The sequence below is a fragment of the Drosophila persimilis genome, unplaced genomic scaffold (genome assembly GCF_003286085.1).
Source record: "Drosophila persimilis strain 14011-0111.01,24,50 unplaced genomic scaffold, DperRS2 tig00000700-arrow-arrow-pilon, whole genome shotgun sequence".
NCBI classification, from domain to species: Eukaryota; Metazoa; Arthropoda; class Insecta; order Diptera; family Drosophilidae; genus Drosophila; species Drosophila persimilis.
The window spans coordinates 1,902,566-1,925,789 of NW_020825340.1; the positions used below are offsets into that span (position 1 = coordinate 1,902,566).

General features: G+C 51.0%; 1 protein-coding gene across 2 annotated transcripts; it reads right to left on the reverse strand.

Moving 5' to 3' along the window:
• Positions 1-1,328: 1,328 nt before the first annotated feature.
• On the reverse strand, positions 1,329-18,797 carry LOC6598924 (ecdysone-induced protein 75B). Of its 2 annotated transcripts, XM_026992041.1 has the most exons (4): positions 17,402-18,797; positions 17,135-17,279; positions 6,894-7,132; positions 1,329-4,002 (listed from the first exon to the last, which is right to left on the reverse strand). In XM_026992041.1, the coding sequence occupies exons 1-4, from the start codon at positions 18,674-18,676 to the stop codon at positions 1,369-1,371; spliced, it is 4,293 nt and encodes a 1,430-aa protein (XP_026847842.1). In that variant the 5' UTR covers positions 18,677-18,797; the 3' UTR covers positions 1,329-1,368. The 2 variants fall into 2 exon arrangements, with proteins under 2 accessions (XP_026847842.1, XP_026847844.1); XM_026992043.1 differs by lacking the exons at positions 17,135-17,279; positions 17,402-18,797 and adding an exon at positions 8,498-8,611.
• Between the last annotated feature and the right edge of the window lie 4,427 nt (positions 18,798-23,224).

A 23,224-nucleotide genomic window follows, 5' to 3' on the forward strand; every position in this document is an offset into this window, starting at 1 on the left:
TTGTTTTTTGTTTTGTTTTTAAATAATATATCATAATTTCTGTTTTGCTTGTATCATCTTGTTTTTGTTTTTGTTTTTCCTTTTTTTCTTTTAATTTAATTTAATTTTTTAGTTTTGTTGCCTGGTTTTTCGAATCGTTGAAGCATTATACACTATATATTTACGTGTATCTATGTGTACGCTTTAAATATGGTTTTGTTTTGTTTTTTGCCTTTGCTTTTGTTTAATTTAACATTTAACTATTTACACAACAAATATATTTAACGTTGGGTTTCCGCTCTCCTCATTTTCGTTTTTCTTCTTGCTGAAATCTTCTTGTTAAGCTTTTAAGATTTTCATTTGATTTTTCCTTCATTTAATTGTATTTTTTGTGGTAGGTTTTTTGTTTTTTTTTTTTCTGTTTTTCTTTTTTGTCTTTGTTTAAAATTAGAAAACAATATTTTTGTCAGGGGGTTTCTTTTGTGCCAAGGGTTTAAAAACTGAAAGCCACAGATAGAGAGGGACAGGGGACTGGGGGAGTGGGGGATTGGGTGAAAAAAAAAAATAAAAAAAATTCTATAACAAGTTTCGTATTAAAAATTAATTAAATTCATCAAAAATGAATCGTAATTTGTGGCCAACTGCCTTTTCCGGAGATCGCACAATAAAATTTCACACACATTTGTTTTTGTTTTGTTTTTTTTTAAGGTTTTTGTTTTTTTTTTGTTTGTTTTTAAACTTTAATAATAATAATCATAATATAATAATAATTTGCAGTTTTTTCAAAAAACATCCAAAAAGCAAAAGTAGTTTTTTGCTGCTAAAAACTAAACCGTAAGCATAAATAAGATTTAAAATAATTAATTAATTAATTAATTAATATTTACAATAATAGTGCTTAAAATGTATGCAAAAAAAAAGAATGTAAAAAAAACAAACGGGGGCTCCTCCGAATGGGGGGGTTGGGCTGGGTCTGGGTCTGGGTCTGGGGGGAGGGGGTCTTGGGGGGTTCCTTCCTCACGCTATGCTAAAGTTCTTAGGGCTAAAAAAAAAAGATATATTTATATGCATACTCCTCGTCTCTGGTCTTCGCCTGGTAATACCTTCAATGCCTTGGGTTTAAATTAATAACTTTTAGTTGTTGCCTTCGTTCTTTTGTTGTTCCTTTCCTTTCCTCGCTTTTAGTTTTTTCCATTAAATATAGTGCTGTTCTGCTCTCCCGCCCGCAATCTTTGTACAAGACTCTCTCTTTCTCTTTCTGTTTCTCTTGTCCTTGCCCTTGCCCTTGCTCTAACCTAATCCCCTCTCCCATCGATCGCCTGCTCTCCAATCCATCCCCCCGCCAAGGACCTGTGTCAGTCTCTGTCTCACCTTCTCCTGCCTTGGGGCTTACGCCTCCAACATGACCTTGTGCACGGCCGCCACAGCGGCGGGCGGGCTGCTGCTGGTCGGTGCCGGGCTGGCCGCCTGCGATGGCGGACCAGCGCCAATGCCACCCACAGCGCCTCCCCCGCCGCCGCCGCTGGAGGCTGTCACCGTGACATCGGCCGAGAGAGTGGGATAGCGCTGCACAGCGTTGGCCGCTGCCACGAGGGCGTGCAGCTTGCTGGGCGGCGGCGTTGGCGACTTCTTGGACAGGTTCAGGGGCTGGGCCGAGTCGGCAATGTCCACCTGCAGCTCCAGCAGGGCGGGGCTCGAGGAGGCAGCAGTGGCTGCCCCGTTGCCGTTGCCGTTGCCGTTCCCGTTACCCGGGGCTGTGACCGCCACCGAGGAGCTGCTGGTGGAGTGCGGCGACTGGAAATACTGGCAGCTGCCGACGGAGCTGGAGCTGCAGTTGCTGTTGCTGTTGCTGTTGCTGGATGAGGAGCTGGACGACGAGGAGGAGCTGGAGCTGGAGGAGCTGCTGCTGCTGCTGCTGCCGTTGCTGTGCGGCGACACGGACTGCTGCCTCTGCTGGCAGGTGGTGGTGATCACCGAGCTGCTGCCCCAGCGCTGGGGGGCCGGCGGCGGCGGACTGCTGGTCGAGGGCGAGGCGCAGTGGCTGCTGGGGCTGCGTCCGCCCATGCTCGCCGAGGAGGTGGTGCTGCTGGCGAGGGCGGCGGTGCCGGGCTCCCGCTTCAGATAGTTCTGGATGATGTCGCTCCGCTTGATCTGCTCGGGCGTCATGCGGGGCTCGGCCATCAGCGACTTGGCCAGCACCGAATGGGAGCTGGCCATCGAGGCCTTGGGGCCCTGGACCTGGCCGTGGCCGTGACCGTGGCCGTGGCTGCCGCTGTTGGGGCTGCCGCGTGTCAGGTGCATGTGCAGCTGGCTCTGGGCCGGCCCGGACACACCCGCGAGGGAGTGTGACGCCTGTGACGACGGCGGCGGCGTGGCCACGCTGGCCGGGATGGGGCTCTGGCGCGGGCTGAGGGCGCCCAGGCTGTGGGTGGAGCTGCTGGCGTCCGCCTCCGCGGTCTCGAACTCGCGATGGCGCAGGGCCCGGAACTTCTTGTGCGGCTTGTAGGCCTCGTCCATCAGGGAATTGGTGTCGTACAGGGGCGGGGCCTGCAGGACGCGCTTCAGCACGGGCATGTCCTCGACGATCTGGCGCTTCAGATGCATGTTGGCGCTGCTCGAGGGCTGCGGCGAACGGACCGGGGAGACGGCCACCACGCTCAGCTGTGGATTGACGGCGGCCACCGCCTGGGCGGCGGACACCTGGGCGTCGCTGCAGTCGAGGGCGTCGTCCACGCTGGAACGGGGACTGGAGCAGGAGCTGCTGCCGCCCGACGAGACCGCCTTGCACTCGTTCTTCTCGTTGCCCGACTCGATGCCCGAGTCCGTGGGCGAGTCCAGCTTCCGGTAGCGACTCGCTGCCCCCGCCGTCAGGTGGTGGTGCAGCTGCGGATGCTGCTGGTGTTGGTGCTGCTGCTGCTGTGTGGCGTGTTGTTGCTGCTGCTGTGTGGCATGTTGCTGCTGCTGCTGCTGCTGTTGGGCGTGCGCCTGCTGCTGCTGCTGGTGGTGGGGGTGGGGCTGCTGCTGCTGCTGCTGCTGCTGTTGGAGGTGGTGGCGCACAATGGGCGTGATTGTCAGGCCGTTCTGGGTGAGATGCGCATGCGAGCCGACAATGTCCATGTCGGCGGCACCGGAGTCACCGCTGGAGCCGGAATTGGCGCGATTGCGCAGTGGACAGCCGCCCGAGAGGGTGGCCGCCAAAAGTGGGGCCGAACTGGCCAATGCCGATGGCTGTGGCGGCGAGGCCGCGGCCTGTGCCACCTGCTGTTGCATCGAGCTGCTGCTGGGTGAACCGTAGTCGAGATCCGCCGACTCTGTGCTGGAAACCGAGCCCAGGGGGCTCTTGGCCGCCTCCACGTCCATGGCGTCGGCCCAGCTGGCGGCCGGGGACTTGCCGGAGGTGGGATCCTGTCCCTCCTCCATGCTCCACATCTGCTGGCGCAGCAGCTCCTTGTGCTCGGTGCGGAAGACGACCAGCTTCTCGGTGTGCAGGGTGCTGAGGGTCCTCAGGTCGGGCATCGTCTCCAGCAGCTTGGCGAGAAAGTCGGGCTGATCGGGCCGATTCTGGGCGACAATGTACTGCAAGCAGCCCTTGAGGCGGCTGTACATCTTCTCGATGAGCTCCAGGTTGCGCAGTCCGGGTCGGTCGGGCGTGATCAGGACGATGGCGCAGAACAGGCCGATCTCGGCGTCCGTGAGGTTCATCGAGTTCATCCGCTCGGCAAAATTGAACGTCGAGTCGACCAGGAAGCGGGCATTGGCCCCGTTCTGGATGGCGTCGCGGCGCATCACCTGCCCGTTCAGGCAGATAATCGAGTTGATCGACGAGTCGAACATGCAGATCAGGCGCACGAACAGGGCGTCGAAGAGGCCCGCCTTCAGCAGCGTGAACTTGTCGTCCTGTGTGAGCAGCTGGAAGCCGGGTATCATGCCCGCGAAATCGATCACGCCGCGGATCACGTGGGCGAAACGCTGCGAGAACTCCTGCTCGGACTGCAGCTCGGGGGCGGGATTGAGGGGACAGGCCTGCAAAGGAACACAAAAAATGGGGTACCGTTAGTAACTGTTGCATCGCATCGCCCTCATCGCACACGCGTCATCGTTTCGCTCGTTTCGCTCGTTTCTCGTTTCGCACACGAAGGTCAGCGAACTGCTCCCGCCCTCCCCGTCCGTCCCGCTTGCTCCCCCCAACATTCTATCGCGTAAATCAATAATCGCACAACTATTTCTACTTCCGCACGCCCACTCGCCCTCTCGCTCTCCCACTCGCCCTCTCGCTCTCTCCCCCGCTCTCTCCCTCTCTCGTTTATCAAATGTCGCATTTCCTTATACGCCGCTGGAAGCTTTTCGAGAGGGAGAGCAAGAGAGAGAGAGAAAGCGCCCTAACGACATCAGCTTTCGTTTGTTCTGTTAGTTTTTTTTTTTTTTGTAGTTTCTAGGGGCGGTTTTTCTCTCTCTCTCTCTCTCTCACTCTCTGGGAGCTTTCATTGTGTTGCCGTGTGTGTGTGTGGCCTGACATTACCCGCCAAGGTCGACGAACTAGAGTTCAAGGTTCCGGGTTGCTGTTGTTGCCACTGTGTTGGCGCGTGTTCGCTCGAAAAAATATATAAAAGGGGTTGGGGTTGGGGTTGGGGTTGGTGCGGCGGCGGGGGGCTCTTCAGAGTGACGACTGTTCATGCTATTTCGCCATTTGGCTTTCCGGGTTTTCAGTTACATGAACATGCGCCGCCAAGTGCGCCCCCAGACGACCCACCGCCCCCCCGCCCATTGAACGTGCCCCGATATCAGCCGCCCACCACCTGCCACCGACCACCGGCCGCCCATTGGCTATTGTTCTTCGCATCGACTTAATTTTTAATTTATGTTTGATTTTCAGCCGCTATGCCTCCGCCCCCGACAGCTCTTTGAAAATCTGTCTGCAGATTAACCTTGAAAGTGTTTTTGCTCTCGCTCTCGCTCGCTCTCCCTCTCTCTTCTCTGCCGACCGGCAACCGGCGACGAAGCGCAAGAACAAGAAGATTTCTTTCGTTTCTTTTCGGACTTTTTGCCGGTCGCTTCGGTCGGTCGGTCGGTGGGTCGTTCGGCGCTTTGACGTCGTCGTTTGATATGCGCCAGCTTCGCCGTCGGCGTCGGCGTCGTACCCCGCCCCCTCCCGCTATACATTTCGGATCCTTTCCGATTCCCTTTTTTTCTTTATTTGTTGTTTTGATTTGGATTTTTCATGTGCGCAAAAGCGGAAATAGTTTTTCGGGCCACTAATGAGTGGGGCCGGAGGAGGCTATATAAAACCTCCCCCCCTCCCGCATACTCGTGCCGCTCTGCCGGCATATCACAAGACCTTCAATTTGTTTGCCAAAAATAATTTACCGCAAAATCGGGGCCGCAAAAAGAGAGGGATTTAGTGGGGGGGACGAGGGGGGGATGAATGGATGGCTGGCTGGCTAGCAATCTATTGAATAATCGAATTCCTAGGGCTAATCAGCGAATTGAATTTCTATTTCTAGAAGGGACACACACACACACACACACGCACACCGACAGAGAGACAGAGAGATCATCATCTCTCAGTCATAACCTCCGTACGTTTTCCGCCTTCCGTACGTACACACGTTGCATATTACGTGTCGTGTCGCTGCTTCCCTCTCGCTCTCTCCCTCTCCCCCCCTCTCTCTGGCATATTTTGCTTCCTCATATTCTATTCCCTCACATTTTATGCATATTTGAGTGCATTTTTTTAGTATTATTATTGTTTACTCATTTGTTGGGGGGTGCTACAGGGGCAGGGGGCAGGGGGGGACGCAGCTCGTTTCGTTTTATTCTATCGCCAAGGTTAAAAAATAGCTTTGTCCGAAGGTCGGCTCTAGCGTTTGCCTTTCTATGAGTGGGTTCTGGGGTTTGATCCCCCTAGGATCAGGGACCGCCCCTCCAACCCTCCAATTTCAATGCTTGACGGCCTTGCACTTGACTCTCTCTCTTCCTCTCTCTCCGTCTCTCCCTCTCCCTCTCCCTCTCTAACTCTTTAGGTACTCGTATTCTTTCGTTCTCTCGCTTTTAAATATTTTAATAATAATTTATTTAAATGATCAACGCATGTGCCTGTCTGCGACCCCCCCTCGCTGCCCCTCTCTGCCGCCTCGCACTCTCTCTATCTATTCAGCGCTTTGTTTCCTACGTCTCTGTGTCTGTCTGTGTGTGTGAGTGTGTGCTTTCATTAATAATGACGCTGCGCTTGACCTTGAGCTTTAGAACTGTATTTGTATAATTTGCTGTTGTTGCTGGGACACGTTTTTTCTTTATCGCTTTCGATCGCCGGGCGACTGGTAGTTAGATCGTTCTCCCCAACCATCCAGGGGGTGTCTATGACTTCCTCTTCCCTGTAGTACACCACCCCCATCCCCCCGCCCCTCCCACCGTCGATCTACTTGCTCTGACCGCCAAAACGGTGACGAAAACTAAACAAAAGTTGTGTATTTTTACAACCACCTTAAACCATTTATCATTCAGGTCTGTCGTCTGTCGTCGCGGAACGTCATAAATTTGACATTGACAGGTTTTTCTTCGCATAGAACTTGACCCCAAACCCCGCCGCGCCGCGCCGCACTGCCACCATTTGGAGGTCTGTCTTGCAAGAACCGAGCCAGCGACCGAGCCAGCGACCGACCGAGCGAGCGACCGAGCGAGCGGTACGTGCGAGCCATGCCATGCCATGGCTGGCGATTTCCTGGTTTAGAATCATGCAAACAGGTTCACCTTGGCGCATGAGTAACCCCAACCTAATGCCTCGGCGACTGTTTCTGTATCTGACAGATCTCTGATCTGGGCCCGGAAATCGAGAGCCACTGCCTACGCTGCAACCTTTTACAGCCAAATACTACGATATATGTATGTATATATTGTATAGATGTTGATGGACTTACCAGCAATGTGGGCATCGAGTACGATGGGCAATCGCGGGCCCGCTGCCGCATGGCCGAGACCTTCTCCTTGGTAAATTCGCACGTCTCGAGATGGGCCCGCAGGACGGCGGCCAGTAGACGGGGCTGATCGTCCAGCTCTGTGGCCAGGGCCCGCTGCTGGCCCCGGTTCTGTGTGCTCTGCTGCATGGCGGCCAGGATGCGCGCCTTCTCTCGCTTCGGCACGCGACCAAAGCGCACAGCTGCAACGAGAGAGAGAGAGAGGGGGAAGATTGAGGTTAGTGGCAGGTAATCGTTGGTTCAACTTAAAGGTAGGGTCCCCCCCACCCCTTTCGGTGCATCAATTACACGCTTCATTGCTGCCGTTGGAGAGCAGGTGCACGGGCAACAGCTGTTGTCCTGGCTTGTCACGCAGGAAGTGCCCCCCGATACCCTCGTCCCTTGTGTAATTTAGTGCCCTTGAAAGTGGGTCATTGCCTCAGCTGCTGCTGTTGCTGCTGCTGCTGTTCCACTCTTCTCGTATTTTTTTTTTGGCTTGTTACACTTTCTCTTTTTTTTAGATTTTAAACCAAAAAAAAACAACAGCAACAGCATTTGGATGTGGGTGAACTTTCACATTTCACCAAAAACCCCAAAAGAGAGAGGGAGACATGCAAAGACAGAGACGGCGACACGTTTGCGGTCACGTTTTTCGCACCAACAAAAAAGGAGGCCAGCATTGCCAGCATCCACAAAGGAAAAATTTAGTTTTTGGACTGCAAGAGAGCAGCCACACATCCTTACGATCTTTTGAGGGGAGCGGGCGGGCGGGAGGGGGGTGGGGTGATGTGTTTCCTTTTCAATGTCAAAAGAAATTTCTACAAAAATTTCACTGAGGAAACCCAACAAAAAAAAAAACACACACACAGCAAAAAGTGAAACAACACGAGAGCTGCGGCTGATTTTTCACTACTTTTCCCAGCAAATACACTGCGAGAAATTGACCCACTTGACTGGCAGGGGCGAAATCCAGGTCAAATGAAATGGAAAATGAAATGCTGCCGCTGCGGCTGCGCGTAGAAATTAGAGCGCGCTGCGCCGCCGCCGTCGCCGTCGCCGCTGAAGAAAGTTGGTCAAACATGCGACGGACGGCCGCCTGCCACTCTTTTAGAAAATAGCAAGCGGCGCAGCAGCGCTGCAGCGCAGCCAGCCTTCACTTCACTTCCAACGAACAGAGCCGAACCGAGCGAGCCGAACCGAAGCTGCGTTTCAAGTTTAAAGCTCTTCCGCGGCAGCAGCGGCAGCAGCAGCCTCTGCCGCCGCACAAATTATTGTCTGTTTAAAAACGAGGTCAACACTCAATGGCGCTCAGAGCGTCGCTTTGGAAAAAAAAAGGTAAACAGCACCGCACAAGAAAAAAAAATAAAGACCGAATCAAAGTCAAAGCCGAGTCGGAGTCGGAGAGCATCTATGGGAGTTAATTTTTTTTGGAAACCGAAAGCGCTGAGGGGGGAGCTGTGTCTGGGGGGAGGGAGGGAGGGAAACTGTGTCAGTCGAAGCATTAGGGAAATTTCTTTCACTTTCTAACTCCAATTCGGAATGGATCTCTAATCTGTTTGGAAACTTACGCGCATTGTGATAGTTGACATTGCCTTTGAGTATCCCCTTCAGTATCGGCAGTTCTTCGCCCATTTTTCTATGAATTGTATTTTGTTATATTTTTCGGTAATTTTATTTGTTTTCTTAACCCAAAACTTGTTGTTGGTTTTTTGGTTTACACTTTTCTCCCTATGAGATTCCGCTGGGCACTCATTCGAGTATTCATGAATAATTCTTTCTTGGTTGGAGTTTTCCTTTCTTTCTTTTGGCACGGGGCGGGGGCGGTCGGGCCAAAAAAAAATTTGTAACTTTTTGGTTTAACTTTTGTTGTTGTTGTTGGTTTTCTTTTGGATACACTGCGATTTTCTTCTGGAGTTTAATTATTATTTCCAAAACAAAAAAAAAATAAACACCACTCTATTTGTTTGTAGGTTGTCTTAAGATATTTTTAAGATATTTTTCACTCTTTCAAACAAGAAAAAAAATATATTGCATTTCTTTTCTTGGCTTTAGTTTTGTTTTCTTTTTTTTTTGCAGGAACTTTCTTTGCGTTTTGTTTCTTACGATTTTCTCACAATTAAAATAATTTTTGGAATTTGTTAAATATTTATTTGGATATTTGTTTCATTTAGCGCGTAATCCAGACAGACGGGTGTGTGTGTGAGTGTGTGTAGGTTTTTCGCTTTTGTTTTTGTTTTTGGGCGAGACTTGGTCGACTTTTCGTCATTTATTTAGTTATTAAATTATTTGGGTTTTTTGGTTTTTTGGTTTGTGGTTTCTGGTCAACACTCGCGTTCTTATTGGGGGGCGGGCGGCTTGGGCTCAGTGCTCCTCAATATCTGAATCAGTAACTGAATGTGAGTGCGTGCTCCTCCGCTGACATGACAAAACTCGACAAAATCTCGAACGCGAATAACTGTAAAAGCCGCAGCACGTCACCGAATATACCAAAGCAAAGCAAAGCAGGCGGGCAGCACAAAACAGAGACAGAGAGTGAGAGAGAGAGAGAGAGCGGCGGAGAGAGCGCGCGCTCTTAAGAGCGGCAGCGTAAAGCTTGGCATTTCATTGGCTCTCTCTCTTCGCAGTGTTCTTTTTCTCTCTCTCGCTCGCTCGCTCGCTCGCAGTGATGGGAGTTTTTTGTTGGGGGATTTTTACAATTACGAATTTTCATTAATAATTATTTTAGTATTTTTTACATTTATTTTTGGCTAATTTTCTGCCCTTTTGTGGTTCTATTCTTTTCAAGTTCAAGCCAAGGCTTTGATGATAAGCTTTTCCTGATTCTTTTCTTTTCTTTTGTGGCATCGCCCTCTCGTTCTGTTGCAACAACATGGTCCTACCACAAAAGTTCAATGTTCGCGCCGCCAAAAGACAACAAACGGCATGAACTGTCGCCAGAGAGAGAGAGAGAGAGAGAGAGCTCAAGAGCGAGCCCTACCAGAAAGCTCTCTCAAGCTTCGCGGCAAAGCTTTTCAACACACCCCAAAGAGCACAGAGCGCGCCAGTGTGTTGAGTTTCACAATTTAAGAGTACGGAAAGCTTTAAGGAGAGCTTTTTTCATACTTGGTGAAAAAAGGTGGCGGCGCACAGGCATGGACTTGAAGGGTGGTGCGTATGCGTATGCGTATTTTGGAGGTGGAAAAACTGGGCTGTTCTACGGGTCTTGAGGTCTGGAGGTCGGGAGGCTGAGCTGGCCAGCAAGGAGAGCGATATGTATTTAAATGAATCTTAATGATTTCACGCTTGAGTGGGTATAATTTATGACGTCTCTGGCCCCGTCTGGCAGGCAGGCAGGCAGTCGACTCCTCCTCCGCCCGCTAGCCTTAGCGGATCTCTAGACATTTAGTCAAGGATTCATTTGATTTGTGGGGTCACCTAATGACTCACTGATCTCGTCTCACTGACTCATGAGTGCTCCACTCCACCACCGAAGTCGTTTGTTTATTCAAACTTTTCGAGTTTGTCATGGATGGATCGGGAAGTTCCCCGCTGGTCAATGAACTCAGCCGCTGGAATGGGGCCAAACACAAACAACAAACAACGAAAAATTTAATAATCGTTTCCAACGATGAGCCAGCCATTGAGTGTCTTTCCGTGGTGTCTCTTGTCTGTTGCTTGCGGACGAAAGTAAAAGTGAAAGTTGTTTGGCTTTTTTCGGGTAGAAATTTTCGTGCGTGTGTTGTGGAAATGCAGACGGCAGACACCGGGCCACGACGATTGGGCAACAGTTACACTGTTTGGTAGGAGGAGGAAGGTAGGCCTATAAACTCGAGTTGCATAAGACCCCCGAAAGACCAACGGCAGACACTGCCAGACAAGACTTCGATGGACACAAAAAAGACCAAGAAATAAACCAAGAAATATATCTATCTAATATCGAAATATCTGGCGAGACTTATGCAAGCCTCTGGGGGGCCCCGCGCCACCCGCCACTCGCCCCCCGCGGAGGAAAAACCAGTTCAATCTCATCAAAAGTCTTGTCTCTCTGGCAAATAATTGACATTCAACAGTAAAGACCAGACCCGCACAATGCCAGCAATTAAAAGCCAATTAACAAGTTTCACTTTCTCTTGGCAGTGCTACCCCCCTCCCCGCCACCCTGCTCCCCCCACAGAGCCCTGCATCAGTTGGCTTTCTCAATGCTTTCGGGCCATTGGTTGGGCTGACTTCCTGAATTGCGGAGAAATGGCCGCTAATTGTGGCCAAGAAAAAAAGCACTAATCATAAGTAAATAAAAGCCAAAACTTGTTAAAGAGAGAGAGAGAGACAGAGAGAGAGAGTTCAATGCACTCTTTTCTCGATGAGGCAAAAGCCAGAGTTGCAATCAGGAAGCGTTGGCGAGACGGCGAGAAAGAGAGAGAGAGAGAGCGAGACGGAGAGATAGGCCTACTTTCGGTTTTGGGTTTAGAGGAAGGTGATTCACAAACACCTTTTTGGAGCGTGCAGGGGGGGCAAGGGGTAGGGGGAGGGCTTTACGTAAAGTCACATAAGCGACAGACAGAATTGTTGTTGCTTCAGTCTCTGTCGCTGCGTCGCCGCGTCGCTTGCGTAAGCCCCATCGAAGTGTGTGGAAAGAAGGAAAGAAAGAGAGCCCCAAAAGAAAGGGGGACAACGTGTAATAATATTCGTAATAATAACAATAAAGCCATCATTTTGTTTGTTTTGAAGTTTCTGGAACTGTCTGTCTCCCCCCACCCGCCACCCCCCGCCACACACACACACACACACACAGACATTTCCCCCCATGTTTATTTTTGTTTTTTGGTGAAGCCTTCGTGCAAGCGATTTTTGTGGGTCATGAAAATGTCGCTCTCTCGGGCAGGGGCGAGGGGGGGGGGGGGGGGATCGTTCAGGGAGAGGGTCGCTGCTCTGCCGTTTGCCCCTGTGCCACATTATTAATTCTACTTGAAAAGGTCGCCTCGGGCTCGTTTCACGCTCATCAATAAAGTGGAAAAACAACAAAAGGCAAAACGCACAAAGCGAAAATTCTGCGTTTCAAGGGGAATTTTTGTGTGGACGTGAAAATTATTTAAAAATTGGAAAATAAATACGAAATAGTATTTATTGGTCTGTGTTCGATCCACCCTTGACCCCCATGCGCATTCCAGACAGCAAGTTCACCAAATACCCACTAAATAAACATGCTCCCCCGAAATGGGGCCACACTGATCTGATCGCCCATCTGCGGTCCAGCTGCTCCAGCACATGGCAGAGCCAGAAGCAGAGGCCCAGGCAGAGGCGGAGGCGGAGGCGCATACGCAACGAAAATAATTCCATTTCGTGTATAATTATATTCAAATGCAAGGCGCTGACGGCGCTGCCGCAGCCGCTGTCGCAGTCGCAGCGAGGCGAATGACCGTGCCTGACCCAAATAGAAGTCGCTGCACTCGGCGACAAATGCATGCGAACCGCTCGCTCTCTCAGACACATTCGGTTCGGCTCTGACGTCGGCGTCGTGCAAAAATTGCACCAGGCAGCGAGCCCCGAGCAGAACCGAAACGAGGCCGAGTGCAATGAACAGCATTCAGCACAGCACAGCGAGTGAGCGGGTGAGAGAGCGGGAGAGAGAGAGCAATGCAAATGCAGCTTCGAACAAGTTGGCTCTGTCGCTGTCGCTGTCGCTGATGTTGCAATGCGAAACCTTCGAGAAATTTTACAAAAGTCGTTGAACTCTGCCGCTGCTCGGTCGTTTAACTGTGGCCCAAAACGGCGACGGCGGCAGCGTCGGCAGCGGCGGCGACGACGTCAGCAGATCCAAATTGCTGCAATGCTCCTGCTCTACGCTCTCTGCTCTCCGCTTTGGGGCTCGAAACTAGTTTTTGGCGCCGAGGCATTGAAAAAAGCGAAAGTACATTTTTTATTTCTCCCGCTCTGGTCGCCACCACCCCTCCACCCCGCCCCCCACACTCTTTCAACATTAAGTATGCTGCTGCTGCTGCTGCTGCTGCTGCTGCTGTCGGTGGTTCGTGTTTTGGTCGGGCGCCCGATGGCCGATGGCCGATGCCCGATGCCCGACGCCCGTTCGGGCACGAGGTAAATGAACCTTTTGAAGGTTCAACTTGCGTAGTAGGCGACGCCAGCGTCGCTGCCAGCAGCCGTAAAACAAGTTTGTTACGTTTGCGCTACTCTTTTTTCTCTTTTCTTTTCTTGTGCTTCTTTTCGTTGCCTCTGCCTTTGCCTTTGGTTTGCATCTCTTTTGGCTTCGTTTTGTTGTGGCTTGGCGCTCTTTTCTTTTTTGCAATTTCACCGTTAAAATTGGTGGCAGGTGAAGGCAGACACAAAAGCATACGCACGCGTAACTTTATGTAACCAAAAAAAAAGAAACAGAAAGAGAGGGAGAGGGAGAGAGAGGGAAGAGACTTGTCGAGCAGCTGCCGTTGCTCAAGTAATTTGTTGATGCAGTCTTCTCTCTCTGTCCAGTCTCTGTCGCTCTGTCTCTCTTTCTCCCTCTTTGTTTCGTTTCGCGTGAAATGATTTCACTTAGGCGATAATTGTATAATAATGTTTTTATTTTTTTGGTAGGGAATGATCTGGAAGGAAGGCCTCTCTTCTAAAGAGAGAGCCTCACTCAAGGTTTCATGGGGTGGGGGAGGGAAGGCCTTCCAACGGCAGTTGCTCAACCTCCAAGTGGTTCCACCGCCCCCCCCCCCCACGAAAACCTTCACCAACTGGAACAGCCTCGAGCAGCACCCCACAACCCACCCACAACCACCCACTCACTCATCATCATCATCCAGCAACAACATCATCATTAGCATATTGTACTTGAAGCCTCTCTGCCCCAGCCACCCACTCGCACGGAGGGAGGCTCCTTGAACTGTTGCAAAGTGCTGGTTGGACTCCTTGCCTCCTTGCCTCCTCAGTTCCACAGACCAGACCAGACCCGACCTGAACAGAACAGAACAGAACAGACCCCTGCCTTGCTTCGAGTCTCCTCCTTGTTCTCGTTTTTATTGTAAATTTTTGTTCGTATAGCCTCCAATATTATTTTAGTCAACAGCTTGCCACGAGCATGTGTGTGTGTCTGTCCCTGTGTGTGTGTGTAGCACTGGCATTTTAATGTATTTGTAATTGACCTGAATAAAGTTCAAAACACTCTCGCAGCCGCGACTGCTCGGACGAGGCAAGGCGAAATCTACATGCATGTTGCCCCTCCACTGCTGCTGCTGCTGCTGCTCGTGTGTGTGTGTGTGTGTGTGTGTGTGTAGCCTCAAAATAATAATGATTGCGACAACAACAGCAGCGCACTCCTATATATACGATACGATACGTGTGTGTGTGTTTCTATATAGAAATAATGCTGTGCCTTCGATAATTGACAATTGTTTGATTATTTTTATGTGCTTGTGGAACACCCAAGCAACTAATTGCTGCCTGCCCCCCTCCGCCCCCTCCTAACCCACCCCCTTGCTGTTTTAGGTGTGGCTATCTATGGGCTTACATATTTGTTTAGCTATGATTTAGATCTTAGATACAAGACAATGTCGGTGGGTTGGTGGGGATGGGGGGGTGGAGTGTACTCGAAAGAAATGCCAGAACAAATAAAAAATGTATAGATAAGCTACTGGTAGGTTTTCCAAAATTAAACTAAACAAAATATAAAAAAATACCAAAAAAATACCATAAAAATACCAAACATTCCTAAAATATCAGTAAAGGAAGTCTTTCCTTATTTCTGTATAATTGTAGGTACTTTCTTCTTGGTATTTTTTTTTGTACAACGAAAATACCAAACACTGTTCGATTTAGTATTGTTTTCTCCTGCTATGCTATGCCGTTCGGCCTTTTCGTTCGAGAATATTCGAATATATTCTAATCGTATCCAAAAACCCAGTCGCTGGGGCTGCGCCTCCCTCCCCATCGCTGTGGTCTTGGGGCCGGGGCTGGGGCTGGGGCCGGGGCCGGGCCGTTGCTCGTGTTGCATATGTATTTACTTTCAATTTGCCTCCAACCTCGCGCTAATTTAAGTTCATTTCAATTAAAAATCACCATGTTTTATATGTGTGTGCGTGTGTGTGTGCGTGTGTGTGTAAAAAGAAAAAAGGATTTCGTAAAAACAAATCAAACATAACATTATTTGGCCCACGGCAAAGCGAACTAATAAATTTCCAAGCAAATCCACAAAAATCAAATGCAAAATGAGAAAACACAAAACAAAAAAAAAACAAAAACAATACAAATAAAATACTGATATATTTGTACGCTCCCTGTACGTGTGTGTGCATTGTTCGTTGTTTACTATCAGCAGAGCAGACACACACACACACACACACACACACACACACACACACACACACAGATACACAGTCTCCACCACCTTCACTGCCCCGACTGCGCTGCCGCTGGTGACCCAGTTTCGCTGCACGTCAGCGGCGCGGCTCGGCACGGCGGTCATTGAACTACACCGCCGCCGCGACAGAGTGTGGGGGATAGCCAAAGGGACGGCACGGGGGACGGCACAGGGGCGGGTGTCGCTCCAAATTTCGGTTTCGTTTTCATTTCTTGCGTTGTATTTTCGTGTCTTTGCAATAGCAAAAAAAAAAACACAAACAAAATGGCCTGTCCCCCCCGCTCCGCTCCCCCATCCTATTACTATTGGACGAGAAATTATGAAAGCCGAAAAAAGAAAGTGTTTCGAAATGGCCCCCCCAATTACGGGTGAAACAGAAAGTGAAAGCAGTCGGAGAAATATCATTTTTTTTTAAATAAAGTAAAATATTAATTCGTTGCTGGCCATTTTTTTTTTCTAGGTCACTCTCGGCGCGCCGCTGGTTTTATAACTGTAAAAAAGCGTTCACGGCTTCATTTCGTTTCGGTATATTTTATTTGAATTTTCCTTGAAAGATAAGGGGGGCCAGAGGGGCGAGCGGCAAGGCGCTGCGGCGCTGCTCTGCTCTGCTCGGCGACGCTGCCGACTGCTCAGTTGACGTCGCTTAAATAGCACACGGTCATTTTTATTATAAACAATTCGAAATTTGTTGCTTTTTTCCCCTCCCCGTCTGTTTTTTTCTGTTTTTTTTTTTTTTTTCGATTCATTTCATTGCCTGTTGCCGAGTTCGAGTTTGCTTGGCGGTCGCATTTTTGTGCGATGGTATTTTTGGCACTAGCTGTGGGGTTTTTGCAGTCGGTGGGTGGCTAGAACTAGTTCAAGGATTTGCTAAAAAACTAATCGAAAACCAACCAAATATACAAAAATCCAAATTAATGTGGGGGTCAGCAAATATTTTTGGGAAATTCAAATTTGGTGGGTATATTTCCCCCAAAATACCAAAAATCTAAAGCCCCGAAACCGACAATATAACTGTTACACAAAGGCCGCGTCTGCGTGCTGCCTACAAAGCAGCCAGCCCCCATACCCCCCTCCCTCCACCACAGCGCACACGCATCGCCTGAACCACTTTCGTTTTCGAAAGCAGAGCTGCGCCGCGCTGCAGCAGAAGTCAATGAACGTCGCGCGCGCGGGAGAGAGAGAGAGAGAGAGAGAGAGAGAGAGCGCAAACGAACGCGAACGAGCACGCTGCTTTCATAATCACTGCTGCGGCTCTGACGCTGGGCTCTGCTCTGGCTATTTCCTGTAAATATTTTCGGGGCAGGCCTAATTTAAACAAATTATTACAAAACTCAACTGTCAAAGAGAGAAAGACACAGAAAGAGAGAGAGAGAGAGGGAGGGAGTCGAAGAGCGGCTGGTGGTGGGTGGGTGGTTGGCCTCGCTCATGGAATTGGGTTAAGTGCGTTCATTCAACTCTCGGCACAATTTCGAAATGGGCCTGGGATGCGGGTGTGCGAGATGTGGGATGGAAATTTGTTTAAACAAAGTGTTTGTGTGCCCAGCACAACTTTTACTTTGCCGTGAAATCAAGCAGCAAATGTTGCAATGCACATACACACACACTCACACGCGCGCAGATACATGTGCCTGGGCTGAAATTTCGTTCATGGCTGGTCAATGAACTCGGCTATGCTTCGACTCGGCTCGTCTCGTGTCTCGTGTCTGTTCGTCTGTTCGTGTCTCTGCTTCGTTCGGCATCTAATTTGTTTGCCGCTGTGTTGTTGCTTTTGAGCTTGACTCAATTTTGCGCTCTTTCTCTCCCGCTCCCGCTCGCGTCGCGTCGCGTAGTAATTACTACCGTATGCAAAATGAAGAGTAAATATTTTGTGACTTACCATCTCTGCTCATGCCGACGGCAATGCACTTTTTCAGGCGACAATATTGGCACCGATTGCGATTGATCCGCAGAATGCTGCACTGCTGATTCTTGGTGCAGGGCCGATACTGGATCTTCTGCTGTATGGAGCGACGGAAGAAGCCCTGCAAATCGAATAGAATAAACATTTCATTAGAATTGATTGAAATTTCAATAAAAAAAACATCAACATAGAGTAATCATATCCGACCCATCCCCACCCATGTCCCACATCCCCTTAACCTACATCGGCATCTTCGTTGGCTGCCGCCACTCTGCCCGGATTGCCGCTGTTGCTGAGGGCCGTGTCCAGATGCTCGTCAAACTTCTGACAGAGAAGATTCAGCTGCGACGAGTCCAAGTCCTGGCGCTGGTGGTGCTGCTCGCACAGCTCGTCATCGCAGCCCGAATCCTGGGCCTCCAGATCCTCCAACTGCTGCTCGTCGCTGCTGCAGGTGCAGCCATTGCCCGCCGAATGGGTGCTGGAGTTGCTCAGCAGCGAGCAATTGCTGTCGGAGCTGTCGCGCCGCTGCTGCTGCTGAGGATGTTGCTGCTGCTGCTGCTGTTGCTGAGGATGTTGCTGCTGCTGCTGCTGCTGCAGGGGCTGTGACTGCGACTGCGACTGGGACTGGGACTGCTGCCGCAACAGATTGGCGATCTCCTTGTGGGTCTGAGCGGAAAAGGGGCTATCACAGTGCAGCGGGTGACGCTTGCTGCTGGCGGTCGGCGGGACAACAGCCGCTGCTGCTGCTGCTGGTGGCTTCTCCTTCTGCTGCTGCTGCTGCTGTTGCTGCTGCTGCTGCTGCTCCATTTCGCGCTGCTTTAGCTCTCGCGCATAACGGATCTTCTTCCAGGGACACTGGTACTGCTCGTATCCCTCCTCCCCGGCGGGCAGTGGGTGGGCCAGGGAGGTGGCTGTCGGCTCGTCATCGCTGTTCGGACAGTCCTCGTCGATGCCCGACTCGCTGTCATTTTTGGCGCTCAGATCTGGACAGGGCTTTGGTGTGGCTGCCACTGTCACTGCCACAGCCACTGCTGGCTGTTGTGTTTGCTGCAGGAGCAGCACGATCTGCTGCTGTTGCTGACTAATACTATGGTTGTTGTTGTTGCTGTTGCTGTTGCTGTTTTTGTTGCTGTTGCTGTTGGTGGTTGTCTTTGCTGGGCTTGCTGCAGGTGTGTGGTGTGGCACGATTGCTGCCTCGTTTTTCAGTCTTTTGCGTTGCGGTGGCTGCTGCTGTTGCTGCTGCTGCTGCTTGTGGAGGGGCGCCGACTCCAGCAGCTTGACCAAGGCCGAATGCTGCTGCTTCAGCTGTTGGCTCTTGGCATGCTGCTGCTGCTGCTGCTGCTGCTGCTGCTGTTGTTGTTGGGGATGTTGCTGCGGGGGCGATTGCTGCTGCTGCTGCATCGGGACAATCCCCGAGAGCAGAACTATGGTAGTACCATGCTGCTGCATGGTCTGCTGTTGTTGCTGCTGCTGTTGTTGTTGTTGCTGCTGCTGCATCTCCTGCATTGCACAAACCATTTTCCCCTCTAGATTAACGTATTTTTTTTTTTTGGCTTGGCTTCCGAATGACACTTGAACTCTCGACTGTTGCTGGCGGATCTACAATTTGCTAATAAGGAACATTGCATTTGCTCTCGGTATAATTCACTTCACTCAGATCTCTCTCTCTCTCTCTCTTTCTCTCTCTCTCTGTGTGTGTTGCACTTCACTGGCACGAACAAAAATAAATCGTTATATCGCTGCTGTTGCATACATTTGTTTAGCGCTCAATTTTCTACTCAATTCTTCTTATTTTTTTCTCTCTCTTGGCGCGCGCTTTTCTTTTCTTTTTCCAGCTCTTTGCAACAACCGATTCCGACGACGAGCGATTTGCGAATGAAAGCAGCGTTGGAGCCCCAGCCAGAGACAAGCGCCAGCCACACGCCGAACGCTCGAACTTCGTTGGAGCTTCGGGCCGCCTTCGTGGGTCTCTCTCTCTGGCAGTGGGTCTCTCTCTTGGCATCTCGCTCTCTCGCTCTGTCTCTGTTTTGCTTGTTGTTTTTGTGTGCCAACAGAGGACATTCACTCCGAGCGGCGGCGGCAGCGGCAGCGACGCAGCGCAGCTAACAATAGATGTGGCCTCTGCCTGCTGCGCTGCATTTGTCGGTGGTGGTGGGGAGGGGGGGTTGGGGAGTGGAGGCGCCCCCGTTGATGTTGTACATAGTTCTTGGAACACCTACGCGCCACAGCAGCAGCAGCAGCAGCAGATTTCTCAGGTAGCAGCTGCCTCCTGCCACTGCCACCTGACTGATCCGCTTTGTTTGATAACAAATAGGGGCCCCCCACCACCCTTCATCGAGGTGGGGGAGGGGGGAGTGTTTGATAAATGAGTGACAAATAAGATTAATTGATAGGCAGGCGGCAGTGCTGGCTGTGGGGGCGGAACACCTCCATCTATAAGTATGACAGGTCCAAGAGGATCTTAGATGGAGCATGGGGCAGGGGCAGGGGCAGGCACTCCAAAATTGGGTTAACTTTTGTTTCCAGATGGTTCTACCCCCCCTCCCCCGACCCCTTTGTGGGATCAGTTGACCCATATTTGTGGCCAACAATCCCCAACTAATTAATAAAGTGTGCAAATATTATTCCACACCTCCCCCCTCCTCCACCCCTCTAGCAGAAGTGGTTCAGTGAACCCCTGTTTTCCAGCCAGATAGTATGTGTATTATTTAATCTCTATGAAAAATATTAAATAATATTTGTTGTTCCGTTTTTTTGAGGCCAAAAAGAGTACCAGACCGCCCCTCTCCCTCGCCTTCGCCCTCGCCCAAAAACACCAACGACGTCAGCAGCAGGCAGCGGGCAGCGACTGCGGCAGAGGTTGGCTGGCTGGCTGACTGGCAGTTCAGTTCAACGAACCCCGCCATTGTCGTGACCCACTTTTCGGTCAGCTACCTCCAAATGTAGAGCTGACAGAGCGAGCGCGCGAACCGAACCGAACCGAACCGAGGCGAGCCGTGCCGAGCCGAAACGAACGAGCGAGAGAGCCGAGCAAACCACTGGCTTCGTTCGGTTTGTGCTGAGAGAGCGAACGTTCGGTTTGCTCTCAATGCATTTTGCATGCAAATTCTGTTCTCTCTCTCTTTCTCTCTCTCTCTCGCTGCGGCTGAGGGTCGGTCAACGACACAGAAACCTCAGGTGGCCTGCCCCCAAGAGGTTGGCTGGTCGAGGGGGAGCGAGGGGGGGTGGAGGCTGTCGAAATGCGTTCAAGGAGATCTTTGGCAATTAAAAATGTGCAGAAAATCCTTTTTCGCTGAGAAGAGCAGAGCCAAGAGTTCAATGCACTCGTTTTCAGGGAGTGCGAGTGCGAATGCGAGTGGGTGCTGGAGTGCTGGAGTGCAACAAACTTCGAACCAGGCTGGAGCTGGAGCTGGAGCGAACTTTCGGGAACGAACAGCTGTGCCCATTTCGCGCGGTTAACTCTCTGCCGCCTGCCTCTCTCTCTCTCTCTCTCTCTCTCTCTCGCTGGCTGCCAAATGTGAATGAACTCTGTTCGTCAGCGGCCAAAGCGAATAACAAGTTTGAAAAGAAAGTGAGAGCAGTCCCCACACACACACAGCGCACACAGCGCACACTTGCTGCTGCTTCTCCTCCTCCTCCTCCTCCTCTCTCTCTCTGTCTCTCTCTCCCACCAAGACACTGCTTGATCCGCAGCGTCATCCGCAGCGTCATGCTCTCTGTTAAATAATTTTCTTTTGGCCGTTTCTATCGATGGGGCGCTCATGAATGGATCTATGCCGCGGGGGGAGGACTGCTGACTGCTGACTGCTGCCCTCTTTCCTGTATTTTGACCGAAACGCCTACCTGTTGGCACGATCGCCCCGTTGGAGCTGCTTGACCAAGATCTCTTCGTTTCGTTTCGTTTCTGTTCAGCTTTGTTTTGGGGGGGCCACTCGACGGGTCCCATTCCCGCTCAAGTCCCATTCTGTGGGCTACTGTCAGAACTTGACATCAATACGATCGTAAAGCACCCGAGGAGTCGGGGCTGTCGTCGAGTGGTCCGTGGCTCGAACGCGAAGGGATCGATGGGGGAATGGAGGTCAAAAAGGTCTCACCAGCGAGGAAAATTCTATTCTCCCTCTTTCCACGGTTCTCTTACTGCCGAACCATCGCCCAATCATCTCCTGTCTCAACGTCGATCGTTTGTTAAGCTTTTTGGAGTTCCTCTGCTTTGTGGCCCTCTTCCGATGCGTAAGCAATTAGCACGTGCCTGGAAGGGGACTGGGGGGAGGGGAGGGGAGACTTTATGGCGCTTTACAGTTCTTTCAACGATCGTTCGTCATGGTGGGGCTCCCCCCCCACACTTTCTGACGGCTGACAAAAATATTCAATGTGGCATAAATAAATTATGCTCAAATTACGAATATGTTTTGGGGTATCGGGGTAGAGCCCCCCCTCACCACTGTGCCTGGCTGCCCATTCAGGTCAGAGTTCAATGCACGCGGTAGACACCCGCTGTGCAAGGATAATACTCGTACAGCTCGTACTCCTTCCCTCTCGCACTCCTTGAACGTAGTAAAAGCAACACGAGGTCAGCCGCACGTAGGCACAGTGGCAAAAGGGGGCTGCTGAATCCTCCCCCACACACACAAACACACCCGCACACACACACACAATCCAGTCGTTTCCATTTGGCCTCGCGCTCATTGACGTCACTTGTGCAGTCGCAGTCGCTGCCTGCCTGCTGCTTGCTGCCTGCTTGCTGCCTGCTTGCTTCTGCTGCTGCTGCTTGCTTCTACTGCTTGCTGCTGCTGTGTCTCTGCTCAGTTCGTTCAACTCTCTGGCTTCATGGTCGCCTTGCAATAGTTGTTGTTGGTTTGAGTTTGAGTTTGCGTTCGAGTTGGGCGGAATTCTGTTTGGAAGTGGGTTGGCTTTTGGTTTTGTGATTGGAGCTGGCGGTGGGGGGCTTTTGTAACCAAGGATCCAATCATGCACATGTGCACTGCCTCCTAATTTCCAAATGTTCAATCATTAGTAATCCACTAATCAAGATAATTGGGTGGGGTGGAAGGGGGCGGTTTAGCAAAGCAAACACCGCATTAATAATGATAATGACAAATGAGAGTCACCAGAGAGAGAGAGAGAGGGAATGATGGAGCACTGCCGAAAACGGAAATACCTTTCACATTTTCGCACTGCGAAGGGCAACTGCAAGCGAATCAGCAAAAGGGACATCTGAGCTCCCGAAAAAGAAAGAAACAGCAAGAGAGAGAGAGGGAGAGAGAGAGGCAGGCAGCCAAGGCAACCCAACAATTGAGGACATTGCACTGCAATAACCTTAAAGAAGCAGAACAGCAGCCTGAATCCGAACGGGAGATTGGGAGAGTGGCGGAGTGGTGGAGCGGTGGAGCGGTGGAGTGGTGGAGCGGTGGAGTGTGTGCCCAAGAGAGTGTCTCTGTGTGTGCGTGCGTGTGCCTCTCTTGACTTGGCGCTCAGCAAAACTTACGTATTTGTTGTTCTTGTTTTGCATAAAGTCGCGGAGAGGGGGGAGGGGCGTGCAACAATGAGAAGCTATTTGTGTGCCTAGGAACAGTTGGCGCTGCCGCCGCAGCTGCTGGCAGAGGAAGTGACCTCAGGAAGGAAATGCATTGCATTTAATTGGTCAAAAATGTGTGCACAATATGGTTAGTGGGTGGTGGGTGTTGGTGGGGGCACAGCTATGACTCATTGGAGGCACAATTTTAATCTTTCGATTGGGGCTTGGAGCCCCTTTTTCCTTTGAGGGACAACAGTCAAAGGCTTCCTTTGGCAGCTCTGTCCTCGAACGAGTCCAATGAACCCACCAAGTCCAAGCAGGGCACAACCGAAATTGGCGCAAAAAATTCCCTGGCGCTGGAGAAGACACCTGTGCCCTGTCAGACGACAGCCACCCCCGAGCCAGAGCCCGTGCCCGAGCCCGAGCCCGAGCCCGGGCCACCACCCCCTGTGCATTTCACTTTTCCTCGACAGGGGTGGGGGAGGTGGAGAGGGGCTTTGCTTTGACCCACTTTCCGGGCACTGAACTCTGTTGGCCATCAAGCAGGCCCG

Coding starts and splice junctions, on each gene's coding strand:
- LOC6598924 (XM_026992041.1), bottom strand. CDS start 18,676: ATGGTTTGTGCAATGCAGGAGATGCAGCAGCAGCAACAACAACAACAG. Junction 17,280..17,401: donor CAGCCAACGAAGATGCCGAT/GTAGGTTAAGGG, acceptor TTCGATTTGCAG/GGCTTCTTCCGTCGCTCCAT. Junction 4,003..6,893: donor ACTCGATGCCCACATTGCTG/GTAAGTCCATCA, acceptor GTTCCTTTGCAG/GCCTGTCCCCTCAATCCCGC.